Source organism: Rhinatrema bivittatum, chromosome 7 (genome assembly GCF_901001135.1).
Source record: "Rhinatrema bivittatum chromosome 7, aRhiBiv1.1, whole genome shotgun sequence".
Lineage (NCBI taxonomy): Eukaryota > Metazoa > Chordata > Amphibia > Gymnophiona > Rhinatrematidae > Rhinatrema > Rhinatrema bivittatum.
Genome location: NC_042621.1, coordinates 200,178,532 through 200,191,797, shown reverse-complemented (window position 1 = coordinate 200,191,797; position 13,266 = coordinate 200,178,532). Strand labels below are relative to the sequence as shown.

Here is a 13,266-nt window from a genome sequence, read left to right as displayed (position 1 = left end):
AAGACTTTGGGTGATCTTGGAGAGCTCCAACACTAGTGGCACGGAGGATGTACCCAGACAGCATGGCTAAATCATCTAACTACGGAACACACAGTTTATGGTAAACAAACTTGCTTTTATGGGGGTCTACCATGGTAGATCTGTTCTCCTCCGAGTAGAACAGAAAACCAGTTTTGCTCAGTTTTACCCAGGGTCAGGATGCTTTCCTAATTGACTGACTGAGGAACAATTCATGTATGCTTTTTACACCAGTTCACCAAAACAGTGCAGAAGCTTCTCCAGGATTGGAGTCATTTAACCCTGATAGCACCAGCAAAGCCCAAACAGATATGGTTTGCATATCTTGTACAACTTTACAGCCTCCTCCCATACTTGTGGGGGTCAGACCCAGAGTTGGCGAAATGCTTTATCATACAACCTCCAATCTCTCAACATAACAGCTTGGATGTTGAGTGCATCATAATCTCTTATCTTGATTTGCCCAGGGAGATTAGACACATTAGTTTTGTCTAGAAAGCCATTAATTAGAAGAATTTTATTTGACTTTTATAGTCTGCTTTTTGGCACTTCAAAGCAGATTACATTTAGGTATTTCCCAGAGGTCTTATCTGTTTTTGTACCTGAGGCAACGAGGGGTAAAGTGACTTGCCCAAAGTCACAAGGAGCAGCAGTGGGATTTGAACCCTGGTTTCCTGGTTCATAGCCCATTGGTCTACTAGGCTACTGCACTCATGTTACAGGTATTCCAAGTGCTGCCAACCAAACTCTGTTTTTTCTTGCGATCCCAAGCATTTACTAATGTACTTACTCCTCCTTTCAAACTCAGGCCTTGCCACTTTTGATGCAAGAGTATTGGTAGCATACCATCTTCTAGTTGACAGTAAAATGATTTCCACATATCCACTGATATCTAGATTTATGAAAGTTCTGGCATGTCAAACCTCCAGTACAAAAACTTGCTGGTTTCGTAGGACTTCATCAGTTGAGAGAGAACAGTGTAAGTCTCCTTTTTGGCTGCTGGAGTCAGCTTTGCTTAAATTCTTGATTTAGAAAATAGTATTCCTCGTCAGTCGCCTCCACTAGGAGTTTATGAACTCAAAGTTCTCATACACTATCTGCTGTACATGCAATTCTTTCACAACAAGGTAGTCATTACTCGCCCAACATTTCTACTGAAGGTTGTTTCTGCTTTCCATATCAATCAATCCATCATTTTGCCTACCTTCTGTCCAAGATCTCGGTCACATGGAGAGAAAAATTATTGACTTGGCCTATTATGAAAAACTTAACTCTGCCACAGTGCCAAACTTCTCAACTGTTTGTGTCATATGGCAGTTGCCAAATATACTTCGTCTAACTGGATAGCTGAGTGCATTCAACATTTCTTAGGTTTTAGCAGGATTTCACATTGCAGACTCTGTTCTAAGTTCTTCAAGTGGGAGTTAGGATTGCTTCTGTTGCTTATCTTTGAGAAGTGCTGTTGGGACATCTGCAAAGCTGCTACTTGGTCATCAGTTATTACCTTTGTCCCATTATTGTCTGGACAACCTCTCAGGGACTGATAGTACATTTGAACAGGCAGTTTTGTGTAACCAGGTTTGTTTTTTTAATTGAAAATCTTTATTCTCACACCACTTCCAACAGTTGTATCATTTTTTGGTGCAGATTGTCTTACAGCTATATGATTATAGAACTCTAAAAGAAAATACACATATGAATATCATCTCGACTTCTTTTCTTTTCCCCATTACTCTCTCCCAACAACCTAATCCCCAAATCCTCACCTGATAGCCCCCCTTCCAAAGGGATCACTAAAATTATCCAGATATTGATCTCCCCAATACTTCCTTATCCACATTCTAATCAACCCATGTTTATTCAAACCCCCCCCCCCCCCCATATCAAATTTCCACTTTACAAAGTGTTGCCACATTTTCTCACATTTAGCAGCTTCCTCTTGATAGCAGTGAGTTTACTCATATAACACACTTTATCTAATCTTTGAATGATTCCTTCTGGAGAAGGCGTTTCAGACTTTCTCCAGAAGTATGCTATTTCTCCTTTAGCTGCCAAGCCACTTGAGAAATATGAGAGAGAAGGGATATTGTCTTATAACTGGTATATTCAAAAGAAAGAACAGGTCCCTAGGAGTCAATTTTTCCTGTTATCCGGAAAATTAATCTTATAACTTTGTCCCACACAAGGGCAATTTTTGAGCATTCCTACCACATATGGAAGAAGGTCCCCAATCACACTCTTTCCAGCACTTACCACTCAGTGGGGTAGAAAAAGTAGCTTGACAACTGCCAGCTACCATCAAAATAGTACTTTATAGCTATTTTCTTCAATCGAAGCAGAAATAGAACCCCTTTTAGTACGTAGAAAACACAGATCCCAAGTATTTTCCCCCAAAGATTTATTCAAATCGGTTTTCCACACAAATATGTGCTGGCTTACATTTAAGATCCCTATTCAATAAACCATAAACTTTAGGTATCCCTCTGGTCACCCATTTTGCCTTATCACAATACAAGCCGTAAAGCCCGTTAAAACGGGCTACATCCCTCTGTCTCTCACCTCCCCCTCATTCTCTCTCCCCTCACTCTTCACCACCCCCCTTCCCCACCCACTCCTCTCCACCCTCCCTCTCCTCTCACTCAGTCCCCCCTCTCCCTCCCTCCCACTCACTCAGTCCCCCTCTCCTTCCCACTCACTCAGTCCCCCTCTCCCTCCCTTCACCCACCTCCATTTCCTCCCGGCGCCGTAAGCGCGACTTCCCGCAACCCTCACCCGGCTCCATTAACTCCTCCCGCTCCTGCCGGCAGATCTCGGGGGGGGTCACTCCCGCGCGCGCGGCAGTGACCCCCCCGAGATCTGCCGGCAGATCTGGGGAGGAGAAGCAGCGGCACCGCGCGCGCGCGCGGCGCCGCTGCTTCTCCTCCCGCTCCTGCGGCCCCACCGCCATTTTTTTTTTCTGATCGACATCCTTGCCCGCACATGCGCAGTAGAGCTGCGCTCTACTGCGCATTTGCGGGCCGTCGGTCACAGGCCATTTATAAGGTAGATCCTTCAAACAAGGATTTCCCTCTCATCAATGCCTCTTAACACCTCTCCTTGTTTCATAAAATGATTCACCTGAAAATAGAAAAAATGATCTGCCTGCGAGAGGCCAAAAGCTATTTTTATTGTTGAGAAACCTAATACCTGCTTGCTGTTCCACAGTTGTTCTAACCTACTACACCCCTTCTCCCTCCAATTAAGAACATAAGAACATGCCATACTGGGTCAGACCAAGGGTCCATCAAGCCCAGCATCCTTTCTCCAACAGTGGCCAATCAAGGCCATAAGAACCTGTCAAGTACACAAAAACTAAGTCTATCTCATCTTACTGTTGCTAGTAATAGCAGCTAATGGACTTCTCCTCCAAGAACTTATTCAATCCTTTTTTAAACCCAGCTACACTAACTGCACTAACCACATCCCCTGGCAACAAATTCCAGAGTTTGTGTGTTGAGTGAAAAAGAGCTTTCTCCAATTAGTTTTGAATGTCACATGCTAACTTAATGGAGTGCCCTCTAGTCCTTCTATTATCTGAAAGAGTTAATAACTGATTCACATTTACCCGTTCTAGACATCTCATGATTTTAAACACCTCTCTCATTTATTTATTTATTTATTTTTTATATACTGACATTTGATCTCAATCGAGATATCACACCGGTTTCCATTCAGGTAACTTTACATTTAGGCATTTCTCTAGTCCCAGAGGGCTTACAATCTAAGTTTTTGTACCTGAGGCAAAGGAGGGTAAAGTGACTTGCCCAAGGTCACAAGGAATGACAGCGGGACTCGAACCCTGGTGTCCTGGTTCATAGCCCACTGTGCTAACCACTAGGCTATTCCTCCTCCCTCAGCCATCTCTTCTGCAAGCTAAACAGTCCTAACCTCTTTAGTCTTTCCTCATAGGGGAGCTGTTCCAGCCCCTTCATCATTTGTCGCCCTTCTCTGTACCTTCTGTCTCAACTATATCTTTTTTGAGATGCCGTGACCAGAATTGTACACAGTATTCAAGGTGCAGTCTCACCATGGAGTGATAGAGGCATTATGACATTTTCCGATTTATTCACCATTCCCTTTCTAATCATTCCCAACATTGTTTGCTTTTTTGACTGCCGCAGCACACTGAGCCGACTATTTCAATGTTTTATCCACTATGACGCCTAGATCTTTCTTGGGCAGTAGCTCCTTACATGGAACCTAACATTGTGTAACTATAGCATGGGTTATTTTTCCCTATATACATCACCTTGCACTTATCCACATTAAATTTTATCTGCCATTTGGATGCCCAATTTTCTAGTCTTACAAGGTCTTCCTGCAATGTATCACAATCCGCTTGTGATTTAAGTACTCTGAATAACTTTGCATCATCTGCAAATTTGATTACCTCACTCTTCGTATTCCTGTCCAGATCATTTATAAATATTTTGAAGAGCACGGGTCCTAGTACAGATCCCTGAAGCACTCCACTGAGAAAATTGTCCATTTAATCCTACTCTCTGTTTCCTGTCTTTTAGCCAGTTTGCAATCCATGAAAGGACATCGCCACCTATCCCATTACTTTTTACTTTTCCTAGAAGTCTCTTATGAGGAATTTTGTCAAATGCCTTCTGAAAATCCAAATACAGTACATCTACCAGTTCACCTTTATCTACATGCTTATTAACTCCTTCAAAAAAAGTGAAGCAGATTTGTGAGGCAAGACTTGCCTTGGGTAAAGCCATACTGACTTTGTCCCATTAAGCCATGTCTTTTTATATGTTCTGTGATTTTGATATTTAGAGCACTTTCCAGTTTTTTTCCTGGCACTGAATTCAGGCTAACTGGTCTGTAGTTTCCAGGATAGCCCCTGGAGCCCTTTTTCAATATTGGGATTACATTACCTACCCTCCAGTCTTCAGGTACAATGGATGATTTTAATGATAGGTTACAAATTTTTACTAATAGATCTGAAATTTCATTTTTGAGTTCTTCAGAACCCTGGGGTGTATACCATCCGGTCCAAGTGATTTACTACTCTTCAGTTTGTCAATCAGGCCTACCACATCTTCTAGGTTCACCGTGATTTGGTTCAGTCCATCTGCATCATTACCCATGAAAACCTTTTCTGGAACAGGTACCTCCCCAACATCCTCTTCAGTAAACACCAAAGAAATCGTTTAATCTTGCCGCGATGGCCTTATCTTCTCTAAGTGCCCCTTTAACCCCTCGATCATCTAACGGTCCAACTGACTCACTCACAGACTTTCTGCTTCGGATATGTTTTAAAAAGTTTTTACTGTGAGTTTTTGCTTCTAGGGCCAACTTCTTTTCAAATACTCTCTTAGCATGTTTTAACATAGAAATGACGGCAGAAGAAGAACAAACGGTCCGTCCAGTCTGCCCAGCAAAATTTCACACTTATTTCACACTTATTTCACACTTAATGTCTTACATTTAACTTGCCAACGCTTATGCTTCATCCTATTTTCTTCTGTTGGATCCTGCTTTCAATTTTTGAATGAAGACCTTTTGGCTAAAATAGTCTTGTTTACCTCACTTTTTAACCATGCCGGTAATCGTTTTACCTTCCTTCCACCTTTTTTAATATGTGGAAGACATCTGGACTGTACAAACAGTCTAACTTCTGTTTATTTGCTGCCTTACTGACTATTAAAAGCACAAACACACTAAATAATATACCCCAATAGTTTACTTCACCCCAGTACTTTAAAAAAAAAAATATAATTCCCAAGCAAAACTTACTGATTCCTTTCAGCCACCAGCAAGGTGATCCTCTCCTCTCAGTGCTCTTTGAAGTAGCATACATCCACCCTGGGAGACATTCTTGAACATATAAAGATGTTCTATGAAAGTAATTCTTGTCCCCCACTAAACACACTTTCCACTTGTCCCAGATTTTTAGTGTTCAATCTATGATTGGGGACACCACAGCAGGCAGCATTTTGCCTTTCCGGGAAGCCAGACTAAAACATCAGGTGATATACTGTTAACATAGATTGTTCAAGTTTTTTCCATCCTTTTTTTTTTAAATTTAACCCTTTGTGCCATTCCAAAATGACTGCAACATAGAACCACAATAAGCAAGGAACTCCCAAGCTCCCCCCCCCCTCCTTATTTTTAGTCAAATACATAACTTTACTGCTCACCCTCAGCATGAAACGAAATTTGCGTGGACAAAGCTGAAAGCAAGCTTCTGATATGTATACTGGAAGAGTTTGAAAAAGATAGCTCAGCCTAGGTAGAATATTCATTTTTATAGCAGCTATTCTACCCAACCAGGACAGGTCTTTCCTTTCCCACCTCTAAATATCCCCTTCCATTTTTCCACAAAGAAACACAATTCAAGTTAAATAACCCCTCTAGGGAAATACCTGATTTCACTTCTGCTTTTGTGATTTTAAAAGGAAACTTCTAAAAGAAATATTCAACAGTTCTGATTTTTCTGCATTTACTTTATAACCTGAGACCCCACTAAACTTCACCAACTCCGCCATCAAAGAGAGTAATGTTTCCTCCAGGTTTACAACTATAAAGAGCACAATATCCGCAAATGGACATCTCCCAACCGTATCCCCTGAACCTCGCCTACCCTGCAAATTCTAGCTGCTAAAACAGGGCTTCCCAAACTGGGGGTCACAAAACCTTCAGCTGGGGTCCCAAGTGCATCAAACAGCAGTGCTTTTCAGGCACCAGTAGCATTAGTAATGGAAGTCAGCTTGGGCCTGTAAGACAGCACGCACTCACAGGTCCTGGACTCACATGAATTTCTGTGGTAACAGGAAACCTTGCAGGAGGTGGGATCGGAGCCACTGCAGGGCCTGTGAGCTTGCACTGGCACGCAGGCCCTGCACTGACTTTCATTACTAATGCCACTTGCAGATCACTGTCTCAGGACCAACTAAGCTGGTGGAGATTGCCACTTCTCTAACTCACCCACCAGTGAACGAAGTCAAGAAAAAATGTTGTTCGTGTCATCTGCCTGTCCCTCTTTCAACCAACTGTTGATCATTTGCCCAGGACCCAAAAGAAAATGTTGCTGACCCTGGCCAGGGGGATGTTTGAAGGAAGGGATCAGAAATAGAAGGGGTTTGAGGGTTGGATTAGGTGGCAGAAGGTTTCAGAGGAAGGATCAAATGGAGGTAATGTATATGGAGGAGGGGGGGGAAGGGACTGAGGATTGCCTATGGAGAGTGAAACAGAGGGAATGACAGAAGATTAATTTGGAGATGAAAGAGAAGAGCTGGGGGGATGTGAAGTGTTGCAGGTGAGGAGGTAAGACTTGGAGGGGATGGGGGATGGGTTAGAGGGAGAGGATGACAGAGAATTAGGCAGTTAAAAGAAGGTGTTTGGTGTGAGAGGATCAGCTGAAGTATGCAAAAAGGACTGGAGAGGGTGAAAGCATAGGCTAGGGAGGTGACAGGAGCTGGATTTGTATTTTTGTCAGATTTAAGAGGGATCAACGGGAAAGGAAGAGTTTAGGAGTGGAGGTTGGAAAAGGAGATCAGCTGGAGTGTGGAGAGGATGAGAGAGATTATTGGATGTGAATGCCTCCCCCCTCCACTAATTTATTGTGATCACCTGGAGTCATGTATATTTTCAAGTGCTAAAATGCGGTCACATTTGCTAAAAGTTTGGGAAGCCCTGTGCTAAAGGTTCCCAATAAGGGGGAGAGAGGCAGTAGTGTCTCGTGCCCCTCTCTATCTGAAACACCTTTGAAAATCCCCCATTTACCTTAAGACAAGCACTGGGATTAGAATAAAGTTTGCAATCTATCGGGCCGATACAGTAAAAATCGCGGGAGAGCAGGCAAGTGCCCGCTCTCCTGTGCGTGCAATACAGTAAAGTACCGTATTTTTCGCTCCATAAGACGCACCTGACCATAAGACGCACCTAGGATTCAGAGGGGGAAAATTAAAAAAAAAAAAAAAAAATTGTGCTAAACCGGCTCTGCGTCTGGGCGTCTTATGGAGCAAATTAGGGGAGTGCATAGCTTTTTTTTTTTTCTCCCCATTTTGTTTTCGGGTCTGGGGAGGGCCATTTCGGTCCACTCCCCAGATCAGAAAACGTTTCTTTCTCTGGGAACCCCTCCCCCCCCCCAAACCCCCACCTCCTGACCCCCCCCCAAGACCTGCCGACTTAATTTACTGCAACCCCCCATCCTCCTGACCCCCCCAAGACCTGCCGACTTAATTTACTGCAACCCCCCCAAGACCTGCCAACTTAATTTACTGCAACCCCCCACCCTCCTGACCCCCCCCCCCCCCCAAGACCTGCCAAACGTCCCTAGTGGTCCAGCGGGGGTCCAGGAGCGGTCCGGGAACGATCTCCTCGGCTTCGGCCGTCGGCTGCCAGTAAACAAAATGGCGCCGACGGCCCTTTGCCCTCACTATGTCACTGGGACCGACCGCTGCTATTGGTCGGTCTCAGTGACATAGTGAGGGCAAAGGGCCGTCGGCGCCATTTTGTTTACTGGCAGCCGACGGCCAAAGCCGAGGAGATCGTTCCTGGACCACCAGGGACGTTTGGCAGGTCTTGGGGGGGGGGGGGGGGTTGGTTTTTTTTTTTATATTCGCTCCATAAGACGCACATACATTTCCCCCCCACTTTTGGGGGGAAAAAAGTGCGTCTTATGGAGCAAAAAATACGGTAACTTATTTAAATTAGGGTCCTTGGCAAAAAGAGGTGCTAGAGACACTAATGCGTCCCTAGCCCCTCTTTTTGGACAGGAGCGGCGGCTGTCAACGGGTTTGACAGCCGACGCTCAATTTTGCCAGCGTCTGTTCTTGAGCCCGCTGACAGCCAAGGGTTCGGAAACCGGGGGGGGGGGGGCTGGACGTGCGTTTTGGATGCATTATTACCCCTTACTGAATAAGGGGTAAAGCTAGCACGTCAAACGCATGTCCAATCACGGGTTAAGTGTGCTCCGCCGGAGTGCACTGTATTGTATCGGCCTGTTTCTAGAAAAATTCCCTCCCAATCACACTTTATCTAGCACAGCAAATAAGTATTCCCAATGGACCATATCAAATGTTTTTTCTGCGTCAACTGTTAGAAAAAGCCAAGTGGATGTTGTGCTGGGCCCACCACATTAAATTTATCAGTCTCCGCACGTTTTCGGAGACCAGCCTCTCCAATATAAACACCATTTGGTTCAGATGAATTAAGTCTGATTCAGCCCTTCCCAATCTTGTAGCTAAAATGTTTGTTTGCCAGAATTTTTAAATATAAATCTGAGCGAAATATGTCTGTAGCGTCCCTCCCCGGTTTTGCCAGCATTGATTCCTGCTCTGTTGCCAACTGTGAGCAAAGCATTGGAAAAAGCTAACTGAGCTTGACTTCTTGTAAAAGCCCGCTGATAATCTATCTGGTCCCGGTTACTTGCCTAATTTAATTTCCTTAATCACTGTTCTACTTCGGACTGAGATCTCTTTATTTAAACAATCTTGCTGCTCTATGCCCCCTAAAAACTCCTCTCTAGTCTCTGGTTGAATATTCTTTTTCTTTGAATATAAATCTTGATAAATTGTGCAAATTGTGTAGCTATGTCTTTGGAATTGAAAATCAATCCCTCTTTGTTTTTAATTTTCAGAATCTGTTTTTTTTTCTCCCAAACTTTTTCCTTGCCAGATCCCTACTTGCCCTGTTGCCCCCTTTGAAAAACTCCTGCTTCAATTTGTCCAGTTGGTAAACTATCTCCCCCATATCTAATTTCCTTAATTCCAATCTTAAGGCTTCAAGTTCCTCACCAGTATTCTGGTGGACCAATTTTTTCTGCTTTAATTCCAGTTAGTCTCCTCCTTTCCCTTTTCACAAAGGACACCCTAGAAATTAGCTTCCCTCACACTAGACTTCAGGCATTCCTATACTTCCCCATTTTCATTAATATAATCTTGAATCTCCAGACACAGTTGACCGCAGAACTCAGAATCCTCAAATACTTTTAATCTCCTGAATTTCTTACCCACTGACCCCTCCCCCCCCCACCACACACACACACACACACACTCACTCACACCCTTCAAGGAGATCCATATTAAGGAGTGATTTGACCACATGATTGGCTGTATCCCAGCTTCTCCCACTTTATTCACTGGCGTTTTATCTATCAAAAAATGTATTCTTGTGTAAACCTGATGGACTTTAGGAAAAAAGTGTAATTCGTTCTGTAAGATGCATCAGCTGCCATATGTCTATCAGCCCCCATTCCAATATAAACTTTCACCCTTGCCCTATTAAATTTAGAGGCTCCTATGTGTCCACCATTGTTATCCAGATAGGGATACCATTAAGATTAAAATCTCCCCAATGATATTTTTTTCTGCCACTGCTGTAGAATCTGCAATAAACTCTCCCAGAAATCTCTCTGCTGTTGGGGACAATAAACATTCACCAATGTAAAGAGATCTTTCTGCATTCTGAATTTTAGTTGAAAACCTTCCTTCCTGGTTATTAATTGATACATCCACTACCACATTTATAGAGAAATTCCCTCCCCACGATACCTATTAGCAACTGTCACCACAGCAAAGTATTGTTGAGGAAAGTGATATGAGATCACATCCTCTCATTTTTAAGTGAATTTTTTGACAAAATAATATATCCACCTTCATGCGGCTTGCATCTTTTAAAAGTAATTTCCTCTTAGCAGCAGTATTCAATCCCTTAACATTCCAGGATACGATCTTTAGTTCCCCCGTCTTGCAAGGCACTGTGAACACTCCAAAACTTCTGGCCCAACTGAACCTGGTAATCCATTCACCCTCTCCTCCATTTGATCAACCCATACTTCAGAACCCTACTAGCTGCCAAACACTTCCCCCCCAACTCCACTTTCCAACCCACCTAAAATAAGCAATATATTCCACCCCCCCCCCAAAACCTCTCCAACCAATTCACTGAGGAATGACGACACGTGATCCCATAACCCAGTGGTTCCCAACCCTGTCCTGGGGACCCCCCAGCCAGTCGGGTTTCCAGGATATCCACAATGAATATACAAGAGAGAATTTGCATGCACTGCCTCCATAACATGCCAGTTTTCCTTTTGCATGTTCATTGTTAATATCCTGAAAACCCGACTGGCTGAGGGGTCCCCAGGACAGGGTTGGGAACCACTGCCATAACAGCTACACACAGCTCACCCTCCTACCTCCTTCATGCAATAAACCAGAATATAAATGATCCCCCTGAAGCGAATCAATATTCCATATCTAGGTATAAAACTACCTCTTGGGGGAAAAACCCTAACTAAGGCAAAACTTAACTTGCAATATAATGCTACCAGAAGCCCATTCCACTTTCAGCCAGCTGCAGTCTTGCACCTCAAAAGCGTCCCTCAGGTTGCTGCCTCTCTCGCAGGGGAAGATCCTCTGGAATGCCTCCGCAGTCATTTTCCTCCATACTGCTCCTGCTGCCATCTGGAACTGGAACTGTCATCTTTCTTAAGCACTAGGAGCACCTCTCTGAAGGTCCTTATTTTCTTGAAAGTAGTCGGTGAGAAATCTTGAAAAATTGGCATTCTATTTCCTTTCCATTGAAGGTCTTTCAGTTTCTTGGCATGATTCATTACTTTCTCCTTCACAGAGAACTTGTGGAAGCATACCACGGTTTCCCTGGGCACATTGCCCCTTGGTTGAATTAGAACTCTGAGCCCTGTCTTACACAATTTTAGGAATGTTTATGTGTTTTTCCTGCTTCTCCTCCCAGCAGTGCTGTACATATGCTGGTTACCAATGGCACTCAGTCCAAATACTCAACTTCCTCTGGAACCTCTCGAAAGCGTAGGTTCCCTCTGCGAGATTAGGTCTTTCACCCAGTCTTTTAGCAAAAGGTTATTCTCCTTCAGCTGTCTCATCTCTTGCTGAGCATTCTCCCAAATAGCCTCCTCTTCATCCAATCTTGTTTCTGTGGTGTCTGTATGATCTCTCAGCTCAGCCAATTCCCTCCGTAGATCTTTCAGTGAGCTCATATGTCTGAGCTCTTTTTAAACCAATTTTGTCTTCTCGAGAGAGTGACTCAGCTGCTTGCTTTCCGTCATTGCTGAAGGGACTGCGTTGTCATCGTGGCCTGCCTCCCCATCACCATTTTCTTCTATCTCACACAGGCTCGCCAATTTTTTTTCACCCCACCAGATTTGAACAAAGTGTGTTACATTTTTTTTCCCCACATCATAGGGCTGATGGGAGTGAAATTGCCCAATTTTAGGAGCAGTACGTAGCCTGATTACTATGTTATTAGAGGGATTCAGCTGATTGGAGTAGAGTTTAGCCTTCAGGTGGCCATTCCCTCTCATCCTTTCCAGGTTTTTTACTCAGACACTCCGCTACAACCCTCAGCTTGGGACTTCACACATGTAATGCCTAATTCAGCCTGATTATCAACTGAGAAAGTGAGTTTGCTTATCATAAATGTTTTGCATAAATAGGATGGATTAGCCATGGAATATTTGCCCATCTTCCTGGAATGTTGACTACATAGCTAGAATTAACTCTGTAGACTGAGGATGCTCGTGAGGCAATGCCTGTGTGGGAACTCCCACATGTGCGCAATTGAGCTCAAAGCTCTACTAATTAGGAGAGATGAGTCCATTTGGTGCCAACATTTCCCACATGAAATGGCTAATTCATCCTGCTATCTATGAAAAACAGTTTGCAGTAAGCAAATATGATTTGTGTGCCATCTAATAAGATAGGAACTGTTGGACCCTCTGTCATCTGATCCATTCAGGTTATATTTGAATATTCTTTGTGGCAGGTGGTGACATTGTGGTACAGAGCTCCTGAAGTGTTGCTGGGGTCAGTGCGTTACTCCACACCCGTTGATATGTGGAGTATAGGAACTATATTTGCAGAAATGGCAACTAAGAAACCTCTGTTCCACGGGGACTCTGAAATTGATCAACTCTTTAGAATCTTCAGGTATGATAGCTTGTCAGATGCCTTGACTGACTAACTTAAATTTGTTGCCTCAAAAGTTAGAAGAAAAGTGGTTTAATAGTTAATTCTTTATGCTGTTCAGTGACTTGAATACTAGCAATATAAAAAGTATGTATCCTCCATTTAAGATATGCTAGACTGTCAATTGGACACCCTACAAAATTTGCACATTTTTGGTTTGAAATAGCTGCTTGGCTTTTTGCTTATGACTAACAGTCAAAACTAGAAGCATTCTTAGCAAAAATTACTTTGGTTCCTGAAACTGGCC

General features: G+C 43.5%; 1 protein-coding gene across 2 annotated transcripts in view; it reads left to right on the top strand.

Annotated features, from left to right (window-relative positions):
* Positions 1–13,266, top strand: part of CDK1 (cyclin dependent kinase 1) — a 129,524-nt gene that overhangs the window by 100,325 nt on the left and 15,933 nt on the right. For both annotated transcript variants that reach the window (XM_029609753.1, XM_029609752.1), the window contains exon 6: positions 12,817–12,980. In XM_029609753.1, coding sequence (XP_029465613.1) covers positions 12,817–12,980 — 164 coding nt within the window. The remainder of the gene's footprint in view (positions 1–12,816; positions 12,981–13,266) is intronic.